Source organism: Macaca mulatta, chromosome 10, assembly GCF_049350105.2.
Source record: "Macaca mulatta isolate MMU2019108-1 chromosome 10, T2T-MMU8v2.0, whole genome shotgun sequence".
Taxonomy (NCBI): domain Eukaryota; kingdom Metazoa; phylum Chordata; class Mammalia; order Primates; family Cercopithecidae; genus Macaca; species Macaca mulatta.
In genome coordinates this window covers 115628713-115652265 of record NC_133415.1, presented here as the reverse complement: position 1 = coordinate 115652265, position 23553 = coordinate 115628713, and the positions used below count along the sequence as shown (strand labels likewise).

Below are 23553 nucleotides of genomic sequence, written 5' to 3'. Positions count from 1 at the left end.
GTTATCTGGTCCGGAAGGTGGGATCCACTGGAATCGTGAGCTTTAAATCCTTTACTTGGGCTGAAGGGCAGCTGACCGGATGTTGCAGATGGAAGGCGTCTTGACATTTTAAAATTCTGGTAAGGGTTCGTGTCCAACAGTTAACACAATTGTGTGTCTTCCATGCCTCCAGACCTCCCCAGTTTACACCTGGGTACCTCAAAGCCTTTCTGGCAAGTCAATACTGCCAGCCATGCACACTGCACAGCCGCGTGGAGGATCAGCGAATGTCAGTGATTTTCGTCTTGTTTCTAAATTAAAGCTTTCTGTGTTCTTCATAGCCCTTAATATGGAGACAACTTTGAATTTCGTATGTTTGCCTTTTGCAACAGAAATTTTCACATGCTGCCAGTTTTCATGAAGGTGCATCTTGTCAATATAAATGCAACTCTTATTTATTCATTCCTCACATTTTATTTTTTTGAGACAGAGTTTCGCTCTTTTTGCCCATGCCAGAATGCAATGGCGTGATCTAAGCTCACTGCAACCTCCGCCTTCCAGGTTCAAGTGATTCTCCTGCCTCAGCCTCCCGAGTAGCTGGGATTACAGGTGCATGCCACCACATCCGGCTAATTTTGTATTTTTAGTAGAGACGGGGTTTTACCACGTTGGCCAGGCTGGTCTTGAACTCCTGACTTCCAGTAATCCACCTGCCTTGGCCTCCCAAAGTGCTGGGATTACAGGCGTGAGCCACTGCACCTGGCCATTCCTCACTTTTTTTTTTCTTTTATGGAGATGGAGTCTCGCTCTGTTGCCCAAGCTGGAGTGCAATGGTACAAACTCAGCTCACTGCAACCCCTGCCTCCAGGGTTCAAGAGATTCTCCTACCTCAGCCTCCTGAGTAGCTGGGATTACAGGCGTGTGCCACCATGCCCAGCTAATTTTTGTATTTTTAGTAGAGATGGGGTTTCACCATGTTGGTCAGGCTGGTCTGGTCTGGAACTCCTGACCTTGTGATCTGCCCACCTTGGCCTCTGAAAGTGCTGGGATTCCAGGCGGGAGCCACTGCCCGGCCTTCGCCACAGTTTTAATCAACCTCTCCCTGCCAAATATTGTTCTAATGGTATTTGAGAAAAACATCACATTTTAAAAATGTTCCAGTTCCCACAGGATTACTAAGGCGTTAACTGCGCTAGGCCCCAAAATATGAGGGGCCCCTGCCTTCCAGGCATTACCACTGAAGGCGCTTGGCAGGCACCAGAAGCAGCGCCTACTAACAAGTTAGTCTCAGGGATTTTTACAGCAGGGTGACCATGTCGTGGGGTCGACCACTCACCTCTGGGCCCGGGGTCTCCCAGCTCCCCAGTGGGACCGCGGTATCCGGGGGGTCCTCGAGCTCCAGGGTGACCAATGGAGCCTGGGGGTCCTGGGGGTCCAGGGGGGCCAGCTGGACCGGGCCGGCCAATGGACCCCGGTGCCAAAGGCTTCCTCAGGTGCGTGGCTAACTGTGCAATTTGTTCTTTGGGAAAACAAGGGTGCAGGCGTTTACTTGAGAGAGGATCATCAAAAGTATCATTATGTGAAGCATGAAATATCTGCACAGAGCTGCCTTCCAGAAGGACGTTTTCCTTCCGATTGATGGAAAATGGTTTCACTGCTTCGGGGTGATGAAGGCCGGAGCTAGAAAGGACCCCCAACCCCTTGGAGCCTGAGAAGCCTGAGAATGGGAAGGTGAAGGAAGTGCCCTCGGGGGCGTTTGGGGACCTGCCCTGCCAGCCACAGGGGCACACTCCGCTATTCTTGTACCCATCGCATTCAGTAGACTTTAGGGCGTCTGCTGCGTGCCGGGCATCTGGTTGAATCCGGGGCTGGAGAGTGGGCCATCCTCTGGTGCAGAGGACGGGCAGACGCCAAGGCGGACGTGGACCCCCAAGGGCTAAGAGGCAGGGTGAGTGCTAGCGGCTCAGTCTGGCTGGAAAGTGGTGGCGCGAAGGCTGTGTGTAGCCCCAGGCACGGGAACCCCAGGTGGGGACAGGCCCTGCTGCAGCCGTGCGTGTATCTGACTTACCGCTGATCAGCCCCCCACACAGCTCCCTGATGTGCTGCTCGCTGGCCTCCTTCCCCTGGAATTCACCCCACACATTCGTCAGCATGGGGGTGGCAGCCTCTGTAAGGCATTCCCACCATCACCCCGCAAAGTAACTTCCTTCAGGAAAAAACACGATCTCAATCCTGTGAAAGCTGGAAAAGCGACGTACCGGAACACCCGGCTTCCCCGTGATGCCAGGAACACCCTGGACGCCCTGGAGGCCCAGAGGACCGGGGGGCCCGGGGACACCCTGAATGCCGCTGGTGCCATTGGGACCCTGGATGCCTTTAGGGCCCAGCTCCCCTCGACTGCCAGACTGCAGAGAAACAGAGGAAGGCGGGTCAGGGGCGAGCCCAGGAGCCCAGAGCCACCCTGACATGCTCTTTTCCTGGCCGGCACTGAGCCATCTTGCCCAGCCTTGACCAGAGCAAGCTTTTTTACAATCTCGGATCTGGGCAGTGCCCTGCAGGGCCGCCTGGTTGCCCAGCAGTGGGCAGGAAGCCAGCAGGCACCCACGGATTGTGTCGTCGGAACAGTGGGCGGGCACTCACCTCTCCCTTGGGTCCGACCGGGCCGCTGGCACCCTGAGGAGAGAAGAGTTGTGTGTTTTAACTAAGTGTGTATTGTTGGGTGGGTGGGAAGTAGCCAGTCGAGGATAAAATAAATCAAGTCATCCACACACCTGCTATTAGACTACATCCAAATATTGACAGTGGTTCCTTCCTTCTGTTCTTCTATATACATTTTTTATATTGCTGTGATTGTGTTGATTGATTGAAGCTTTTTAAAAATTTACTTTCCCGGGAAGAGTGACTTTGGTAGCTGTGCGGTGCTGTCTCCTACACACGCTTACTTCATTTCCATTCCTTTTTCTTACTAACATGCGTAATGCTAGGCTGAACCTCTCTGCCCTAAAACCCTGGGACCCCCTCCAGCCGGGTCCTCAGAAATGACTGGCCGCAGGTGCGTCAACACACAGTCGGCTGGGCTAAGTGTCTCCTCCAAAACACATGCTGGAATTGAAGGGCCACTGCGATGCTGTTAAGAGGTGGGGCTTGGCCGGGCGTGGTGGCTCAAGCCTGTAATCCCAGCACTTTGGTAGGCCGAGATGGGCGGATCACAAGGTCAGGAGATCGAGACCATCCTGACTAACATGGTGAAACCCCGTCTCTACTAAAAAATACAAAAAAACTAGCCGGGCGAGGTGGCGGGCGCCTGTAGTCCCAGCTACTCAGGAGGCTGAGGCAGGAGAATGGCGTCAACCCGGAAGGCGGAGCTTGCAGTGAGCTAAGATCTGGCCACTGCACTCCAGCCTGGGTGACAGAGCGAGACTCCATTTCAAAAAAAATAAAAAGAGGTGGGGCCTTTAAGAGGTGATTAGGTTTAAGGGCTCTGCTCTCCGGAGTAGACTAACGCCATTGTCTCCACAGTGGGCTCCTCATGAAAAGGATGGGTTGGGCCCCTTCCCCCGCTCTGGCACCTCCTCTCGGCCCTTCTGGCTTCTACCATGGAATCACGCAGTGGGGAGGCCCTCGATGGATGTGCCCCTTGGTCTGGGGCTTCCCAGCCTCCAGAACTAGGAGCCACATGAATCTCTTTTCCTTGTAAATTACCCAAGCTGTGGTGTTCTGTTACAGCAGCAGAAAACAGACTGACACAGCCTAACTACACATCTGAGGGACCAACCGGGCCCGGGCACCATGCCCCACTGAGGCCAGGAGGGTAGGGGTCACCTCGTACAGCTTGACTGTGTGAGTAGCTGAGAGCAAAGCCTTAGGTTTCCCGAAACGCCTGCCAGGGGCTCTGCCCCTCACCCCACAAGCAACAGTAGCCAGGTAGGGCAGCTTCTGGGATTTCCAGGGTCCATTTGTCAGGGTTGTCTACGAATTCACGAAATGGGCCAGGCGCAGTGGCTCATGCCTGTAATCCCAGTACTTTGGGAGGCCAAGGCAGACGGATCACAAGGTCAGGAGTTTGAGACCAGCCTGACCACCACCATGGTGAAACCCCGTCTCTACTAAATACAAAAATTAGCTGGGTGTGGTGGTGGGCACCTGTAGTCCCAGCTACTCGGGAGGCTGAGGCAGGAGAATCGCTTGAACACAGGAGGCGGAGGTTGCAGTGAGCTGAGATCCCACCACTGCACTCCAGCCTGGGGACAGAGTAAGACTCCGTCTCAAAAAAAAATTAAAAAAAGAATTCACGACATGAAACACATACAACTAAGGTATTTTGGCCAGAGGCACAAAAAGTTTACACGGGGCTGTGGGGGTCTGCCAGAGACTGGGGTCCCTGAGGCTAGGCTGCTTCTATTTCACCCAATCACAAAGGAAAGACTTAATTACAGATTAAAAACCCTGGCCTCGGGAAAGCCAGAAAGGCCCTCCTTCCCTCGGACTCATGACTGCTCCATTTGTTACCTCCAGAAGGAGAAATCTGTCTATCAAGGGACTCAAACAAGAACCTAATTTTATGCTTCACCTGAGTTTCAGGTCTGTGGAAGTGGAGTTTTCTTCAGTTAAAAACTAGCTGTGGGCTGGCACGGCAGCTCGTGCCTGTAATACCAGCACTTTGGGAGGCCAAGGCGGGTAGATCACCTGAGGTCAGGAGTTTGAGACTAGCCTGGCCGACATGGTGAAACCCCATCTCTATTAAAAGTACAAAAATTAGGCCAGGCAGGGTGGCTCGCACCTGTATTCTCAGCACTTTGGAAGGCGGAGGTGGGCGGATTGCCTGAGGTCGGGAATTCGAGACCAGTCTGGCCAGCATGGTGAAACCCTGTCTCTACTAAAAATACAAAAACTAGCCGGGCGTGGTGGCAGGTACCTGTAATCCCAGCTATTCAGGAAGCTGAGGCAGGAGAATCCCTTGAAGTAGGGAGGTTGCAGTGAGCTGAGATCGCGTCACTGCATTCCAGCCTGGGCAAAAGAGCGAGACTCCGTCTCAAAAACAAACAGGCCGGGCGTGGTGGCTCAAGCCTGTAATCCCAGCACTTTGGGAGGCCGAGACGGGCGGATCATGAGGTCAGGAGATCGAGACCATCCTGGCTAACACGGTGAAAACCCATCTCTACTAAAAAAAAATACAAAAAACTAGCCGGGTGCGATGGCGGGTGCCTGTAGTCCCAGCTACTCGGGAGGCTGAGGCAGGAGAATGATGTGAACCTGGGAGGCGGAGCTTGCAGTGAGCCGAGATCACACCACTGCACTCCAGCCTGGGCGGCAGAGCAAGACTCCGTCTCAAAACAAACAAACAAACAAACAAAAACCCCCAGAAAACATAAACAATTAGTCGGCTGTGGGAGGGCCTGTAATCCTGGCTACTCGGGAGGCTGGGGCAGGAAAATCGCTTGAACCAAAGAGGCAGAGGCTGCAGTAAGCCACGATCGCACCACTGTGCTCCAGCCTGGGCAACAGAGCAAAACTTCGTCTCAAAAAAAAAAACCCCAAAAAAAACAAAAACAAGAAAACAAAACAAAAACGCCGCTGTGACTGCTTCAGGCAGGTGCCACTCCACGGGGCAGAGTGTGGGAGCCCCACAGGTCTGACCTGGTCAGGTCAGGCTTCAGAGCCGCCTCGCTTTCCTGCCAGGCCCTGCCCACTTGCTAAGGGACGGCCAGTGGCCAGGGCCTCTGCCCGACCCAGCTCCATCCCCACGCTGCCCAGCAGAGCTGCAGCTCTTCCACCGAGAGCTGCAGATTTTGACCCTGTCCCCAGGACTGCTCCCCGGCCACAGTGACGACCTCGCTCCCAGCTATTGGTGACAGTGAGGTTACCTAATTACTCACCAGTTCTCCTTTATCCCCAGGAAGACCGTCGGAACCTGCAATGCCCTGAAAACAATACACCCCAAAGTTAAAAGAGCTGTTCATGCATCAGTAGAGACTTCATGCCTTAAACTCCCTGCTCTCAAGCCTCCGTGGGTGTAATGTTCATCCTGAGGTCCAGGCCAAAAGCCCAGGCCCCAGGGTCTCACTGCCTTTTAATCAGCTCCAAAGGCAGCCCAGGACCCTGCCTTGGGAGACCTGCAGGCAGAGGCGGGGCCAAAAAAGGGAAGACATTTGTTTGCATAATGAGGCTTTTCTGCCAAGCAGAACCGAGCGAGCGTGGGGGTTCGATTGCCGCAGGCCCTCCAGCTGTATGGAAAGGCCGTGTGCCCAGAAGTGAGAGCAGGCACTGCAGGGGAGCCACAAAAACCACGGCCCCACTCACCCAGAGCAGGCAGTGCAGGAGGGCAGGGCAGCCACGACCACGGCCCCAGCCACCCCGACACTTTTCCAGAGAGAGAAGTGCTTGGAAGAGCAGAAATGCATTTCGAATCTGCCTGCAAAACACACATGCAGAGCCTAGCCCCTTCCCTCTGTTCGTTCTCCAAAAGGACAGCAGGAAACACCTCCGTCCTTTTGAGGGTCCCTGTTGGTGCCTCCTGTACCAGAAGTAGCTTCTGTTGCACCCAGGGCCATGCAGGGACACTCTGGCCAGCCGTCTGCACCCAGGAAGGCAGCGGGGGACGCTAGGGCATGCCTGGGGGCTGGGTGCCCAGTGCTGTTGCCGCTGTCCTAAGCAGGAGTGGCAGGAGCCAGAAAGGGCGACCGACGGAGACAGCAAGAGGGGAAAGGAGGCTCAGCGTCCCGAAAACACAGCCAGGGCCAGAGCCAGGGCAGGCAGGGTCTGGGAGAAGCCGTGCAGCTTTGCCATCATTCCTTTTGCCCCGGCCTGCGCCCAGCTCACCTGGTCTCCCTTAGGGCCTGCGGTGCCTCCCGGACCCTGGGAGTGGAGAAAAGGCTCTGGATTAGAGGAATGACAAGAATCCCTAAAGTAAGCCTGCCCTGGGCCCAGGAATGGTAAACACCTCCCCACATCCCCATCTGTGCTGTACAAAGGGCTTCTGTGAACACAGCCTCCCAGACACAGGCCCATAGACCAAGCTCAGGTTCACAGCCTCTGGGCCCGACGGCTCTGTCCAGTCTCCCTTGTGGATAGTGCAGTCCCGTTAGGTTTGGCATTGTTTGTAACACCCGTGAATTCGTGCGGGTATTTTTGCACAATCGCAGGATAATTCCATCACAGTGGAGTCAAAGATGCAAAAGCTCATCTAATCACCTTCCCCCGGGATTGTGAAATTAGGACATGTCCGGGAGTTGCTATGAACCCCTTTAAAAAACGTCCACGTGCTCACATGGCCGTGTAAGTGAGAACTTGCCCAAGGGGCAGAAAAGCAGGAGGCTTTCCTGTGAGTTTAAAGCAAAAGGGAAATTCAGCCACCAGGCCCCACCCACACCTGGGACAGGCGCAGTACCCGCAGGGCAAGTGCCAGCCCTGACATCTCTCGGAGGCCCTGAGGCTGCTGGCACGGCCCCCACCTGTAGAATGTCCTGCCTGGAGGCTAAAAAACAGCCCGCTATTCCCCATGGGGCAGTGGTGTCTACAGCCCTGGCCATCACCCTGGAATGACCATCACCCTGGAGGCACGGGCATCTGCAGCTGTGTCCTGGAGGCTTCTCGGGATTCACGTCTAAAAAGGGGTCTGTCTGCCGGGCAGAGGCGGCCACAGCAGGCACACGAGGTCCCCAGGGACCTGGCGGAGCGTGGCTGGGGCCTAGACCAGACCCATAGGCTCCTCCCAGTGAGCTGGGGCCCTGGGCAGGCCATGTCCCCCTTCTGCCCGGACCCCAAGGAGCCGACGCCGCAGCTGCTGCAAGCCCAGCAGGAAAAAGTCTTGACGAGGTAGAAACTGTGACTGTTGTGGTCACTTGGACTTGGTGTTCAAACCCATTTTATAGCAGCGCGATCCTCTGTCAATGGTGCCTCCGCAGACACCGCAGGCAGGAGCCGGCCTGGCTCTTGGAGCCTCAGCCTCCACACCAGTCCTGAGGAATGAGCACTGCCTGTGTGCGGGTCGCCCGCCAGGTCCCCTGCCAGGCCTCTACACAGGGCAGGAGGCAGAGCCCAGGCTCCTGCAGCCACCCACCCACAAGGAACACCACATGGAAGGTCAGAGGGGCCGAAGGCGCCACAGTTGGGGCCCTGATGCCACTGCCTCCACCATGCAGGGAGACACTGCCCATGGTCAGAATTGCCACCGGGAGCTATGAGGGCCTCTCCCTGTCTGTGTCCCGGGGCACTGTGGTAGGGGGTGGGGGACTGTGGTAGGGGGTTGGGGACTGTGGTAGGGGGTGGGGACTGTGGTAGGGGGTCGGGGACTGTGGTAGGGGGTTGGGGACTGTGGTAGGGGGTGGAGACTGTGGTGAGGGTGGAGACTGTGGTAGGGGGTGGGGACTGTGGTAGGGGGTGGAGACTGTGGTGAGGGTGGAGACTGTGGTAGGGGGTGGGGACTGTGGTAGGGGTTGGGGACTGTGGCAGGGGGTTGGGGACTGTGGTAGGGGGTGGAGACTGTGGTGAGGGTGGAGACTGTGGCGGGGGTGAGGGACTGTGGCAGGGGTGGAGACTGTGGTAGGGGGTGGGGGACTGTGGTAGGGGTGGAGACTGTGGTAGGGGGTGGAGACTGTGGCGGGGGTGGAGACTGTGGTAGGGTTTGGGGACTGTGGTAGGGGGTGGAGACTGTGGTAGGGGTTGGGGACTCTGGTAGGGGGTGGAGACTGTGGTATGGGGTGGAGACTGTGTTAGGGGTGGAGACTGTGGTGGGGGTGGGGACTGTGGTAGGGGTTGGGGACTGTGGTAGGGGGTTGGGGACTGTGGTAGGGGGTGGGGACTGTGGTAGGGGTTTGGGGACTGTGGTAGGGGGTGGGGACTGTGGTAGGGGTGGGGACTGTGGTAGGGGGTGGGGACTGTGGTAGGGGGTGGGGACTGTGGTAGGGAGGTGGAGACTGTGGTAGGGGGTGGGGACTGTGGTAGGGGTGGGGACTGTGGTAGGGAGGTGGAGACTGTGGTAGGGGGTGGAGACTGTGGCAGGGGGTGGGGACTGTGGTAGGAGGTGGAGACTGTGGTAGGGGGTGGAGACTGTGGTGGGGGTGGAGACTGTGGTAGGGGATTGGGGACTGTGGTAGGGGGTAGAGACTGTGGTAGGGGGTGGAGACTGTGGCAGGGGTGGAGACTGTGGTAGGGGGTGGGGACTGTGGTAGGGGGTGGAGACTGTGGTAGGGGGTGGAGACTGTGGTAAGGGGTTGGGGACTGTGGTAGGGGGTAGAGACTGTGGTAGGGGTGGGGACTGTGGTAGGGGTGGAGACTGTGGTAGGGGTGGAGACTGTGGTAGGGGGTGGAGACTGTCGTAGGGGGTTGGGGACTGTGGTAGGGGGTGGAGACTGTGGTAGGGGTGGGGACTGTGGTAGGGGTGGAGACTGTGGTAGGGGTGGAGACTGTGGTAGGGGGTGGAGACTGTCGTAGGGGGTTGGGGACTGTGGTAGGGGGTGGGGGTGGGGGCGCAGGGGTGCTTCCTGCTGAGAGGGCCACTTACCCGGTCGCCCACATCACCTCGGAAGCCCTGGGGGCCTGGAAGGCCGGGTTCTCCCATGCTGCCCTTCTGGCCCTGGGGAAAGAGGTCCTGGCTCATCAGTGCCCATACCCTGTCGGGTCTCACCCGTCTGGGTATGCCACCCCCTGTGCCAGGCCCTTGCCCCAACCTCACCCACCTGGAAGCCTCGGATGCCAGGGGCTCCGGGAGGGCCTTGTGGGCCGAGGGCCCCCTGGAAGACAAATATGAGGTGTGAGCGGATGTCTCAGGTTTCGAGGAGCCCCCAAGAGGTCCCAGGGAGCCTGGCTCGGCCTTCCCCCAGAGCTGGGTGGACACTGGAGCCAGTTCTAAGCCACCTGGCTGAATTGCTGGGGACAGAGGCAGGGCTACCTCCCAGGGCAGTTTAGGGGGTCTCAGAACGCAGGCATGCCCTGGACCCAATTTGTCAGGTCAGACTCGGGGCCAGACACCCATGCCCATGGCTCCCCTGACCAGGGTCCTGTGGCTCGTGCTGTCATCTCAGTCTACAGGGGCACAAGGCTAGGCTCAGCATAGAGGGCTTGAAAACAGGGCAGCTCCGGCCTGGCCTGGACCATCTCCCAGTGGGCGAGGGACAAGAAGGCAGGGCCCCACACCTCCCAGCATCCTCGGCTTTTGTGAGCCTGGCTCATCAAGGCAACCAAATGCCACCCCGGCCTGCTCAGAAACTGGGCCCACGTGCCAATGGCTCAGTGCTAACCCCTGACCCAGGACCACATCCCTGCACTCACCGCTGAGCCCCGGTGGCCAGCCTCACCACGCTCCCCAGGCATGCCAGCATCTCCCTACAGGGAAGGGAAGGAGGGTGTGAGGGCAGGGCCTGCACACATGCGAGATGGGGTGGGGTCTGGGGCGCCGCAGATACTCACAGGGACGCCTGGCTCTCCTGAGGGGCCAGCCTCACCCAGCTCCCCAGCTCTGCCCTGCAGAGAAAGGAAAGCTATGAGTGCCTGCCTACACCTGCATCTGGGCCGGGTCACTGGCCTCCCGGCCCCTCGCCTCCCGGCCTCTCGCCTCCCATCCCCTCGCCTCCCTTTGCAGAGAGAAAGCGGCTGCAGCCACATACCCTTTCTCCCTTCTCGCCTTTGGACCCTGCTCGTCCGGGGAGGCCCTGCCAGGAGAGAGCTTGAGGTCAGGGCTGCCGGTCACGGCAATGTGTACACAGGCAGGGTGCAGGGGCCAGAGTGAGTGCACCCAAAGGGCAGGGCTGACTTCTCCCAGCCTTGTCAACCTTACGTGCGGCTTTGAGAGCTTCCCTGGCCTTGGATGCAGGAGCCCCTACTCCGGGCCCCTGGGGGTGATGACCGCACGGCATCCAGGGATGGCCATAACGTGTTCACACATGTCCCACGTACATATGAATAAGCACACATATGCACACACAGGCAACCCACCGGGCACAGCACCCACTGGGAGCCAGGGGTTGTGCCAGGCCCTGATGGACACAGGCCCCAGAACCCCTCACAGGGAGCCAGCCCTACAGCGACCAACCCACCCAGCCCGACAGGGGCCCCTGGGCAGGCAGAAGCTGTGGCGCCCCAGGCTGGCCCCACCCACCAGGCACTCACCGGCAGCCCGTTGGGGCCCTTCTCTCCCGGAGCACCGCTGCGACCAGCCTCTCCCTGTGAGGACAGAGATTGGGGTGGGGAAGGGGAGGCTGAGGCCTCAGAAGGCTGAACTCCCCTCCAGCCCCTCCCTCTCATCACACCCTGAGCCCCATGCCAACCTTCTGGCCATCGAGTCCTGGCACACCATTCTGGCCGTCCTTGCCCGGCATGCCCTGGGGACAAGGGATGCGTAAGGCCCGTTGGGCAGGCGGCCCCCGCTCCCTTCCTCTACAGTCCCGCCCTGGGGGCAGCCTCCTTCCCCATCAACCTAAAACTGTGTCTGCCCCCAAACCCTGGCAGTTGTCTGGTTTCATGATCGAGGTGGCCTGTGGCAACCAGTGCTGCCTCGGTGACCACACAGGCGAGGGGTGCGGTGGGTGGCAGAGGTGGTGCTGAAGCCGCGCGGACGCCCGAGGCCTTGTCCACGAGGCACATCATGGTGCCCTAAGGGAAGTTCGGTTCTGGCCCATTTTACGGGGGGAAAACTGAGGCTTGGGAGCCAGGACTCAGGCCAGGCCTGCCTCGTCCACCCTGGACTGGTTTTGGAATCAGGACACAGCCAAGTGCTGGGTGTCCCAAGAGAGGGCACCACTCCAGGGGCAGAGGCAACACGAGGGGCTGGACGGGAGCTCCAGTCTGGGCTGAGGGTGGGCACACAGCAGGAAGGAAGGTGCCTGCACGGGTGCCTGGGACCCCAGGAGTGGCCACCTCTGCCCAGCGGTGCTGCCCACCCACCCTTACTTCCCGTGTCCTCCATGCAGGCAAACCCAGCCTGAGGCCCCTACTCCTGCACACTCGTGAGGCTCTGGGCAAAAGAGAAATGTGCAGGGCAGTGGGGCTGTTCAACCGTTAACCCGGATTTCAAGATGGCCACAGCAGAGGGCACTGAGCTCCAGCTCTTCCGAATGTGGCCTCTGCCTGTACGTGGCCAGCACCCAGGGGAGGAGCATTCTCGGGGGAGTAGCCACGTGCACTCACCGGCTCCCCACTTGGCCCGGCCACTCCGGGGATTCCCTTGGGACCAGGTCTGCCCTAGAGGACACACAAGTGACAGAGGCAGTGGCAGTCTCTTCCCAGATGGCCTCACGCATTCCCCGGCCAGCTGCTCGGGGACACCAACGAGCTGTGGAGGGCAGTGGCAGGGGCCACCCCCGACCACCACCCTGGGGCCTGTGGGTGCTCGGAGAAAACTGTGTTTGGATCCATGGGTGCTGAAGCACGGCACGGTGGCTCCCTGCTGCTCCGGCTTCGAGGGCTCGGTCGAGGGAGGTGTGGAGGCTGACCAGTCTGGGGACGGTCACTTCAGTTCCACTCCTGGAACGCTTGACTGTCTCTGGACTTTCCTTATGTTCACTTGCTCAGCCCGAGAGCCGTTTCTCTGGGGCAGGATCCAAGCCCTGGAACCCGGTCCCTCTACCCGGCCCGCTGGCCGCTCTGCAGGGGCCACAGAGCTCCCATGTGGCTCTGGGAGAACAGCTGGGGCCAGGGAGAGAGCTGGGGCCCTCCAGGGCCAGGCTCACCCCCACGCACCCCCAGGCCCACCCAGGGTGGCCCCTCACAGTCTCACTCCCAAGTGTGTCCCCCTCCCCAGCACGAGTCAGGAGGGAAATTGGGTTCTTCCACATAAGGACCCAGGGAACCAAGTTCCCTCTCACTTACGAGGTCACCCTTGGGGCCACGGAACCCTTCTGGGCCCCTGTCGCCTCGGTCACCCTGGAAATAATAAGGTGGGACAGGGACAGAGTTAACACCACGGAGATGGTCAGAGAGTGGCAGGGGACAGCCCTCCAGGAGTGGTCAGAGATGGCCGGAGGTGCCACAGGGACAATGGTGACCTCTCGTTCCACGTCCAGAACCAGAAAGGAGGCGAATGTCCCACGAAGAATGGATTCCATTGGTAAGCACCCCCTACTCATGCCACAAGCCCTCCCAGGGTGTCCAGGGAACAGCTCAGCCACAGAAGGGGGGCCCCAGTGGGGCTGGGGGCATCTGAGAGGAGCAGAGGGAAAGGGGAGAGAGGCCACGAGGCACGGGACCCACCGTCCACTGACACACGTACCGCTTTCCCAGGCGCTCCTGGGATCCCAGGTGGCCCTCGGAACCCGATGGGACCCTGCAGAGAGAGGGGATCTGGGGTCCTATTGTCTGAGGCCTGGCTGGCATCCCCCCAGTGCTCCCTCAGGGGAGGCCCAGACACAAGCAGCCCTTCCTCTAGGGCTCCCCAGCAAGTTCCCCCAAGATGCCACCTGGTCGTCTCCAAATCCCTCCTGCCCCTTGCTCTGGCCTAAGCCACAACAGCCCTCACAGCAGCCTGGGACCGCGTGTGGGTGTCAGCGAGCAGTTCATCAGCCCTCACCCAGGCACACGCAAGAACAGCCCCCACAGCAGCCTGGGACCGCGTGTGGGTGTCCGTGATCGCTGACTGTCAGCCCAGGCACACGCGAGAACTGGGGCCCAGAGCAAGGCGTGCACCACAGCGGCGACGGCCAGAGCCGGAGTGACGGCTGCTTCACAGTGTCACTCACGGGGCCCATCTGAAGTCTGGAGATGTGGACAACCAGGCCCCCAGCCACCTGGCCGGCCCCCGCTAGGGGCTGCAGGACTTACCCTGTCCCCAGGGGGTCCGAGTGGCCCTGGCAGTCCTTGTAACCCCCGCGGACCCTGCGGGAGAGAGGCACAGATGCAGAGACTAGGGCTTCACCTCTACCCCGGGGAGCACGCAGGGCCTCGGCCCTCAGGGTACCCCTGGGAGCCCTGGTGTCTTCCATGAGCCCTCAGCCTCAGCTCAGGTCCCCCAGAGGTAGGGGGCACCAGCCTTGAGATCAGCAGCCTTGGCAGAGGTGAGACCCCCAGCCAGGTCGCGCTCCTGTGCCTGGGTATTGGCCAAACACTCCCCAGCCCGAGACGGCCCCCTCGGGGGTAGACACGTGCAGGGCTGAGTTCTCATCCCACCATCCTTACCCCTTCCTAGCCTCACCTGCAGCCCCACGCTGCCCGGGAGGCCGGCGGGCCCAGGGGGGCCAGGGTCGCCCTGAAACAGAGGGGACAGGGTGGTCAGCGGCCCAGTCTGGCTCTCCTTGCACCGTTCAGTGCCTCCAGTCACCCTACTCAAGTCCAAGCAGCTGCGGGCGTTGCCCCCTTCACAGCTGGGCCTTGGAGGCTCTGCGAAGGGATCACTTGCACACAGCTCCAGAGCAGTCCTGCGAGTCTCGGTGGCCTCGCCCTGTGGGGGCTGGGTCCGTGGTCACTGTTCCCATAAGACCCTTCAGCCCTGTCCAGGCCCCTCCTCATGGCCAAGCAGGGACCCCTCTGATGTGCACCTGGGTGTCCTCATCTGATCACTCCAGCCATGCTAAAGGCCATCCCAGACCCGGTCCCCCGGCCTGCAGGTGACGATGGACACCCTCCATGGACAGCAGCCACAGGTGAGGGGAGGCTACAGGCCAAAGCCAGTCATCCTCACAGACGCCCCTTGCCCAGCCACAGACACAAACCAGGGAGAGCTTCCACAGCCAGGCCAGGCAGGCGGGATCTGTCCAGGGACCCTGCCCAAATCGCGCAGCTCTGGCCAGCCAGGCCCCCAGAAGAAGGGCACAGCAGGTGCCAGCTCAGCCACACCCATGAGACAGCCCCTCCCTCCCGCCCGAGCCCAGCCCCCAGCCCCTCCCCAGCTGCTGTGCAGCAGCTTTACCTTCTCGCCGTCCTTGCCGACTTCCCCCTGCTCGCCTTTGTAGCCAGTGGGTCCCTGAAAGCAAACATGGGGTCACTGTCCCCTCCGACCCCCCAACACCCTCTCCCTGGCAACACTGAAGTGAGGCCTGCAGGGTCAGTCTGCCCAGGGCCCGCCACACGGCAGTACAGGACTGCGGGCCTGGGCCCTCACGGGGAAACCGAGGCCTGAGAGGCGCTGGGACCCACCTGAGGGCGCTCTGTGGTCAGAAGCGGGCCAGGGCTGGGGGGTGGGGGCTTGAGGCTAGCTCTCCCCCACAGTCTCTCTGACGCCCATTACCAGTCCCAGCCTGGCCGCATCAGCTTGTCACTGGGGTGTTGAAGGCGGGACAGGGAGGCTGGACTGGCTTTCTTCCTGGGGCAACCCTGGAACCAGGGCCGGGCTTTCCGGACCTGCCACCCCCACAGCCCCACGGGAGCCCGGCCACCTCCTGCCCAGCATAGGGCAGTGCTTGGGTCCCAGTGACTCACCTTGAACCCCGGCATTCCAGGGGGCCCTGGGGGACCTGGGGGGCAGATACTTGGGCACTGTCGGAAAACAGAGCGGTCAGACCCCTCCCAGCCAAACAGAGCAGGACCCTCTGACGCAGAGGTCAGCACCCACGGGACCCCAGGAGGCCACTCCGCACGGGTGACGGGACCCCAGGAGGCCACTCCGCATGGGTGACGGGACCCCAGGAGGCCACTCCGCCCCGGTGATGGCACCAGGACAGGACACAGACAGGGTCTCCTTCAGCACTGGCCAAGCACAGCGGAGGCTGCATAGAGCAGCCGGCTCGGATTTCTCAGCCCCACGGCAGACACTGGGTTTCAAAGCAGCCATTCAGCACAGCACAGGCAGCTGGCTCTGCAGGGGGCCTTGCAGCAGCCTTAGGTCGGGGGCCGTCCTCAGCACAGGAACGTGCTTAGCACGGGGCTTTTAGGAGGGACACCGTGAGCCCAGGCAACAGGCCTGATGCTCAGGAAACCCAGGGCTGCTTCTAGATTATCCCACAGCTGCAATGGGCAGGCTGGGCCAAGGGTTCAGACCCGTATCTTCAGCCCCCACCCCACTCATCCCATGGTCAGGGGCCTAATCACACACCACATTCTGGAAGGTTCCCTAAAGCCTCCCTTCTGAGACACAGGCTGGCCAGGCATCCGGGCCCCGGGGTGGGGTGAGGAGAGAGGCTGGAAGACAGCCACCGGTGGCCAGGTCGGAGTGGGCCGAGCTTTTCCCTTCAAAACTATCAAACGTCTTTATGGAAACGAGTCACTGACTGCCACCGCAGACGGCCAGAGGAGAGATGGATCCGTGGCCTCCCAAGCCCATTTTCTTTCCTCTTCATTTTTTTTTTTTTTTTTTTTTTTTTTTTTTGAGACAGGGGTTAGCTTGGTTGCTCAGGCTGGAGTGCAGTGGCTTGATCACAGCACACTGCAACCTCTGCCTCCTGGGCTCAAGTGATCCTCCCACCACAGCCACCTAAATAGCTAGGACAATAGGCATGCCACCACGTCTGGCTACTTTAAAAATTTTTTGTAGACACAAAGATCTCACTATGTTGCACAGGCTGGTCTCAAACTCCTGAGCTGAAGTAATCCTCCTGTCTTAGCCTCCCAAAGTGCTGGGATTACAGGCGTAAGCCACTGTGCCTAGCCTGAGCCTGTTTTCTTTTCGGGTGATTGACATGGCTCAAAGATCAAGATAAAAGTGGGCCCCAGACTCCAGTCCCGAATGCAGCGAGGGACTATTCTGTCGCCATCTGTGGCCAAAGGTGCCCTCTGCGGATGACGCAGGGGAGCTCGATGGCTCCGTGACATGATTGTGATTCATTACATTTGCACAGCTCCACGCCCTGGTGGCTTCGTGAGGGACAGTGCAGGTCTAGGTGGTGGCGAGGAGGGCAGGAAGCGGGAGGGGGAGGTCCCAGCCAGGCTGTCTGCCAGGTTGTGTCTGAGCTGTCTGCACTGAGCTCCCGTCCCCAGGGAGTGCTCGGGCCCTGCCTTCTTGCCAGGATGGACGAGTCCCTCTCCAGGCCAGACCCCGCCCCCCAAGGTAGGCACCTCCCAGCACCCTTCACATATGGCTGCAAGTGCCTACCTGAAGGTCAGTGGCACCTTCAGGGAGGACTCCTGGGTGTCCCTAAGACACAAAGAGACAGCTGACATTCTCCTGCCCTCCCCGTCCACCTGCACCCACCCAACCCACCCACCCACTCTCTGACAGACCACGACCTTCCCCATCCACCAGGGGACTTGGAGACCGTTCATCCCGTCCCCCAAGTGGCCAGTGCTGGGTGCTGCTGGCCCACCCACAGGGCATGTGACAATGACAGAATCCACCTGTCCTTGGGGCAGGGTGGCCTTGGGGACCTGAGCCCTGATCATCCCCAAGTTGGCTGGCCTAGCCACAGCCACTGCCCCCACCACTGACTGTTCCTAGGAGTGGCCAAGTTAGGGTTAGGAGATCTCGGAGGGCATGGAGCCTGGGGAGGGGGAAGGGGGAGGGCCCAACCCGGTGCCCTAGTCCATGCCCAGCACTTCTTAGAGCCTCTGCCCAGTACTTACAGGGGGTCCGGGAGGTCCCGGGGGGCCAGGGAGGCCGGGGAGTCCAGACGGTCCCTGGGGAGGGGGTATGTCTTAGAGTGGTATGACTTAGAGTGGGATCAGCCCCCACCTAAGTGAGGTGCCCGGCTTCTCCCAGGGAGGTGGACACGCCCAGCTCCCGCCAGCCCCACTCCCACGGCCTCTGATGGTGTCTGCGTCCTGGGGTCGGGTCTGGATCATTGGCCAGGGCTTCTACCAATACCTACCAAGGTAGGGGTGGGGGAGAAAGGGAAAGGGGAGAGGGGAAGAGGGTCCCTGGCTGTTGAGTCTGGGGGTGGAGGCCACAGGTGAGCACACTCTAAGAGGGTCTGGGACAGCCACTCACCGGGGGGCCGCGGAGGCCGATCCCACCTGGGGGGCCGCTCACTCCTGCCTCTCCCTGGAGGGAGGTAAAGAGAGGTGAGCAGGTCTGCACCCGGGCGCCCCGAGGATCCCCACCCAGGGTCGGTGTGCCGCCTCCGAAGGGAGGGGGGCTCCAGGTATGGGGTGGTCAGATCACTGCCCCTGAGAAGCCCCACACCCAGGCACGGTTTGGGACATCCCAGCCTGGCAGGCTCTGGGTACTTGCACACTTGCTCAGGGCCCCAAGGGTTGTCAGTACTCACGGGGGGTCCAGGGAGGCCTTTGCCCTGCAAAGCCAAACATGGGGTCAGAGCCTGCTGGGCACAAGATGGGCTGCGCCTCACCCCTCCCTAAGATGGTTCAGGTGGGTCCCGGGGAAAGGGCGGTTCCAAGCATGGGCATCTGGTCCCAGCCCAGAGAGGGCTCCAAGACCCTGTCCAGGCACCAGCCTCTGGAGAGGCTGCAGAGGGGTGGCAGAGGAGAGGGCCAGGGATGGCCCCTGGGATTCCTGGATGCCATTTAGACCAGACTCTCCAGTTCCCCAAACTCCATGGAGAGGAGAGGACCACACTCCATACTCACCCCCAGCCCGGGCGGCCCCGGGGGTCCCAGACTTCCCTGTGGGAGGAAAGCAGGCGTCTAGGTTGGGCTGGGCCTCTATTTGCAAACCCAATCCCCTCCCGCTGAAGTGTGACCCACAACTCCAGCTCCCAGGGCAACAGGGTCCAAGTCCCCACTCCACAGAGGGGCAGGGCCTCTAAGCCCTCGACCTGGAGGGTCTTTGCCGTCCTGGGGAGCTGCCGGAGACAGATGGCACCAGAGTCCCAGTGCCTGCTACAGAAAGGCGAAGGCACGACCTGGGGCAGGTCTGAGATGCACAGAAGTGACCCCAGGTGCCTGTCTCCACCAGGAAGCCCTCCCGATAACCCACCCACGGAGCCTGCTGAATCCTCAGCCCCCGCCCACGTCAGCAAGTCCCCAGAGCCTTGGGCAGCCAGGTCCCGTCTGCTCTCCAAACTCTGGGCCCTGTCTGGGCCCTGCTGCTTGAAATGTCTCATTCCCTGGACGGCTCACACAGGCCCTGCTCTGAGGCTGGAGGGCCCTCCTGAAAGCCTGGAGACGAGCCCACCCCACACCCCCGGGCACCACGGACTCGGCCGCCAGCAGCTACTGTTTCCCTCCTGTTTTCAGCTCAGAATCTGCCTCATGCCTGACAAGCTCCCAAGGGGCCCACGGGCAGGGCTGTGTCCTTGTGTCCCCAGCCCAGCCTTCCTGCCCTCTGTGATGCTTTGAGTCTGGGGTCAGTGGCACCCGGTTGGCTGACTGCCACGTCTTATGAGGGCTGAAGAGAGAATGCTGGTTTCGGTTTTGTACTCAGAAGCCACGAGGGGAGAAAGGCACCCTTGGGCGGTGGCGCCGCTCAGTTAGGGTAAAGGATTCAGTGTCCAGCAGGCAGGCACAGGGGACTCTGCAGGCTGCGTGCCCGGGGTCCCTGGTGGTGGTCCGCCTGGTGGTGGTCCGCCCAGGGCCCTGGGGGCTGCAGGGACATTCTGAGGAGGCACCTGGGGTGGGTTCCCCCAAACCATCCCTCTTCTCCCTGCCATGGTCTGGATACCAGGACAACTCTGACCATATGTGGGGGTGGGGCAGGCAGGCAGGCACAGGGGACTGGCCACGTGGCACCCTGCCCTTCTGCCCCTCCACCCCAGGCACGGGCAGGGCAGCTGTCCTTGGAACTACCAGCTCCTTGGCCTTGTGGACACAGAACAGCCAAAGGTGGCCAGGGGACTTCACTTCTGAACTGAAGCCACTGGGTTTGGCGCAGGCACTTACCCGTTCCCCAGGGGCACCCTTGGGTCCAGGGGGTCCATCTCGCCCAGTCAGACCCTGGGGAAAGAGGCAGAGGGTGAGTTTGAGGGGCCACATGGGAAGCACATGCCACTCCCAGGCAAAAATGGAAGCATGGACCCTTCCCTTGGTGAGTCCAGAGAGGCACAGAAGACCCTTAGGTTGGCAGCCTCCTCTCTTGGCCCTGTCCATTGTCTACCTGCTGTGCCCAGAGGGTCTGGGAGGAGGGGGGCAGCCAGCAGGAAGCCAGCAACGGAGGCGCCTGCTGTAGTCAGGCCTCGGGGACCAACCCAGTAGGACTGGACAGCTCGCTTCTCAGGCCTGGCTTCCCGAATAAAGCTCCAGTGGCCCTGGGGCCAGGCCTGGAGCCCATGACTACTGAGCGAGGCCAGCCTGGGGCTCACAGGGGCCCGGGCAGCAGTGGGCAGAGGGGCCTGACAATGGGCACTCGTTCCTGGACAAGAGAAGGCTGGCGGGACTTCCGACTCCACTGGGCTGGCTCTGTCCTCTGCCAGATGCTAGTGGCGTCTGGGACGAAGGCCAAAGGACCCCTGTTGGGGACTTCTGGAGACTTCTCTCAGGACTGGGCTTCCCGCCTGAGCAGGCCCAGCTGGACAACAGCAATTAAGGCTGGACTCCTCCAGAGCCTTGGAGCGGGGAGCGGGGCATGGCGGGAGGGGCAGGCACACTCACGTCCACACCCGGCAGTCCCGGCAGCCCGGCCTCTCCTGATTTCCCCGGCTTTCCTGGGGCCCCCTTTGGTCCCTGTGCAGGAGGAAAGGGCAGAGATGTGAGGGCGGGGTCTGGCTCCGAGCCCAGGCCTTCAGTAAGGAAGCAAAATGCTTTCCAATTCCCCCCCACCTGGGTCCTCCCTGCCGTCTGGTAGACCCAGCTCAGCTGGGGCACGCGTGTCCTGCTTGCCCACACCTTGCTGGCCCAGGAAGGCTGCCTGCCTCATCCCTCAGTGGCATCTGTAAGATCTTCATCTGGTTACCTCAGCCTCCCTGGCTAAGGGCCAGCAGGCATCTCTGTTGGACCCCCAGTGGGCCAGACAGGACTCTGAGCCCCAGGACCCTCAATCCCTGGGGCTGGAGAAGGTGGGAGGGCTCCGTGCGACCTTGGGCCTGGGGCACCTGAAGGGCTGTACCAGCCCCGGCCCTGGCCTGCCTGGCACTGGTCCAAAGAAAGCTCAAAGTCAGGCCCTGCCCAGAACATGCAGAGGCTGAGCCCACACACTCCCCTCCTGCCCCCCTGGCTCCGGGCCTGCTCTGGGCCCTCTGAGGCCTCCCCTTAGGAAACCCGGGCTCCAGCAGGATGCGACAGGACATCAATGACCCCTCTGTTCCAAGTCCCCTCTTTCTCTCCAGACTAGAAAAAGGTTGTCTCCCCAGCCAGGGACACTCACCGGGGGCCCAGGCAGACCTGGAGGTCCAGTTTCGCCCTGTGAGGAAAGATACCCACATGTAACCCTGAAAATCAGAGGTCCCCCAAGAACCCCGCCTCAGGGAAAAGAGCAGCACTGGCCTCCAATTCAGCCCTGGAGGCCCAGCTCAAGCAGACAAAAGGCGTCCCTGAGCCTCCGATCCATACCTAGGGGGCACCCTCCCATGTGTGGGGCAGCAATAGGCAAAGGGGTGACCTGGAGAGAGGGGCTCAGCGCTTGCAGCCACAGGGCATTTGGGAACCACTTTGCAGGCGTGGGGACGCAACTCCCAGGAGTGATGGGAATGCATCAGTAATCCCCTCCCTCCATGGCCTGGGAATGCATCACTAATCCCCCTCCCTCCATGGCCTGGGGCTTTAGGAAGAAGGCCTGGGGGCTGGGAGGCCTCTCTGTTCCATCTGCTGCGAAGGGCAGCTTCCCCACAGTCTCCAGGAAGATCCCCCAGCTCCCCACCCTGTTGACGACCACCGGGTCTTTAACTGAGATGTCAAGACCAGGCTTCAGGTGGGAGCCCTGGGGTCCAGGTATCTGGCCCAGGAGGAGCCTAGGGAGGCCAGGGCCGTGGGCCATGGGGGTTCAGGTCCATATGCCTGTCCTGAGCACAGCCCTGTGGCCGGGGAAGGAGGCTGTGGCCATTGAGGCCGAGCTGGGCGGGGGGCAGAGGGTGGGTCACGGGGGGCTCTTGGTGCAGCCCTCCACAGCCCTCCATGGGGAACCACACAGCGAGCACAGGCCCTGAGGGGACCCCCGCCCCGGTGGTGGTCACATGGGGAGGTTCACCCCAGACGGTCCCTCTGAGAGACACACAGCTGTAGAATTTCAGCCGCCCCTCCTGCTGCTTGGTGCACACCAGGCCTGAGATACCCGTGAGGGACATCATCTCTGGGACCGAGTCGGCCCCTGAGCCCCCTCCATGGCTGGCTCCAGAGCCCAGCAACCTCCAATAAGACCCCCGGCTCCCATCCACCCGAGGGACGTGCCCCTCCCCACTTCAGCCCCAGGGGCCAGAACCCAGAACACAGGGGCCCAGGCCCCTCAGGGGACCCAGAGCCACACAGCTCAGTGCCAGCATTCTGGGTCGGGGGCCACCACGTGACACCCTCCACCCCTACCCACCAGCAATCCCCGCAGGGCCAGCTCCATCCCGTGAAGGCTATGGCTGCCCCCTGATGTCACCCTGGCTCTGGGAGGTGGGGCCTGGTTTTCTATCAGGCTGGGGAGCTCAGGGAGGTGGGGGCCAGAGTCAGAACCCCAGAGCGCTCGGGGCCCTCCCCACCCCCAAACTCACGTCAATGCCGTCCTGGCCGGGCTTCCCTGGCGGCCCTGGGGGGCCTGGAGGGCCTGGGAGTCCCACTTTCTGAAACGGAGAAAACTCATTAAGGAGCGCAGGTGCCACGGTGGGCCTGACCCGGCGTTCCCTCCTCCCGGGTCCCGAGCGGCTCCGGGTCCTGCTCTCCTCCGTGAGCCCCAAAGCCTCAGGCGGAGCCAGGCGCCCCCGGGCAGTGTGTCCCCCGCCTCCCTCGGGCCGCGGGAACAAAGGCCTCCTTGTGCTCCCAGCAGAGGCGGCGGCGCCGGCCGACCAGGGCCAGCGAGGACCCATCGAGGACGCGGTCGGTCGAGGCTCATCCCGAGGCTCTGGCGACTCCGCGCCCCGACGGCAACACGGGCTGGGGGCGTCGAGGCTGCGCCGGGCACCCCGGAGTGGCGGGTTCGGGGCTGGGGCCGTCCCTGGGCCGCGCGGCTCCACGTCCAGCGTCAGAGCCCGGAGCTCGCGCTCACCTGCGCCCCGGCGGCCGCCAGGAGCTCCCCGAGCAGGAGCAGGAGCAGCAGCGGGGCGAGCGCGGGCGGCCGGGCCATGGCTGCGCGGAGTCTGAACTGCGGCGGCGTCGGGGCTGGCAGCGGGCGGGCGGGCGGGGCGCGAGGTGGGCGGCCCCTTCCCCTTCCCCTTCCCCGCCCCCGCCTGCACAAGCCCCCCATTCAGCCGGGCCCACCTGGCGGGGGGGCTTCTACCCGCCCCACGCCGCAGCCCAGCCCGCCAGGGTGAAAAAAAAAAAAAAAAAGGCGCCGGGCGGCGGCGCGTTCTCTCCGGCCGCGAGTTAAAATTATCCTGGGACTGGCGCGTTGCACACACGCAGCTTTGAGCAAGAGAGAAAGACGCTCTTTTCTCCCCTTGCTCTTCAACCCAAGTGTGGGGGAGGAAGCCTGCGGCGCTGAAGGGCTCCCTTCAGGAAGGGGCAGGGGGGACCCGCGAGTTTCCGAAGCCACAGACCCCTCTCCAGGAGCTGGAGCGGACCCAGGCGGCCCAAGGCCCAGGAAGACCCGGGGGAGGGTGAATCCTCGGTACCAGGGCCGGGTCAGTGCCCACTGCAGCCCTGGTTCCTGCTCTGGGGTCGCTGTCCAGGGCTGCCTGCTGGGCTGGGAGCACCCCCACCGCGGCCCGTCACCCGTGGACCTGGACAGGCCGGGTGGTCAGGCCACGT

At 61.4% G+C, this 23553-nt stretch overlaps 1 protein-coding gene across 1 annotated transcript in view; it reads right to left on the bottom strand.

The window, feature by feature from the left end:
* The window catches only part of COL9A3 (collagen type IX alpha 3 chain), a 28035-nt gene extending 5090 nt beyond the window's left edge, over positions 1-22945 (bottom strand). Inside the window, exons 1-30 of the mRNA XM_015148630.3 lie at positions 22853-22945; positions 22362-22430; positions 21035-21070; positions 20323-20394; positions 19615-19668; positions 18364-18399; positions 18045-18068; positions 17765-17818; positions 17401-17454; positions 16934-16975; positions 15325-15381; positions 14816-14869; positions 14102-14155; positions 13732-13785; positions 13184-13237; positions 12784-12837; positions 12103-12156; positions 11244-11297; positions 11086-11139; positions 10584-10628; positions 10387-10440; positions 10249-10302; positions 9657-9710; positions 9482-9553; positions 6799-6834; positions 5856-5900; positions 2620-2652; positions 2238-2384; positions 2048-2102; positions 1316-1498 (exon numbers count right to left, since the gene is read on the bottom strand). Of these exons, the coding sequence (XP_015004116.3) occupies positions 1316-1498; positions 2048-2102; positions 2238-2384; positions 2620-2652; positions 5856-5900; positions 6799-6834; positions 9482-9553; positions 9657-9710; positions 10249-10302; positions 10387-10440; positions 10584-10628; positions 11086-11139; positions 11244-11297; positions 12103-12156; positions 12784-12837; positions 13184-13237; positions 13732-13785; positions 14102-14155; positions 14816-14869; positions 15325-15381; positions 16934-16975; positions 17401-17454; positions 17765-17818; positions 18045-18068; positions 18364-18399; positions 19615-19668; positions 20323-20394; positions 21035-21070; positions 22362-22430; positions 22853-22930 (1786 nt within the window). The 5' untranslated portion in view covers positions 22931-22945. The remainder of the gene's footprint in view (positions 1-1315; positions 1499-2047; positions 2103-2237; positions 2385-2619; positions 2653-5855; positions 5901-6798; positions 6835-9481; positions 9554-9656; positions 9711-10248; positions 10303-10386; positions 10441-10583; positions 10629-11085; positions 11140-11243; positions 11298-12102; positions 12157-12783; positions 12838-13183; positions 13238-13731; positions 13786-14101; positions 14156-14815; positions 14870-15324; positions 15382-16933; positions 16976-17400; positions 17455-17764; positions 17819-18044; positions 18069-18363; positions 18400-19614; positions 19669-20322; positions 20395-21034; positions 21071-22361; positions 22431-22852) is intronic.
* Positions 22946-23553: the final 608 nt, after the last annotated feature.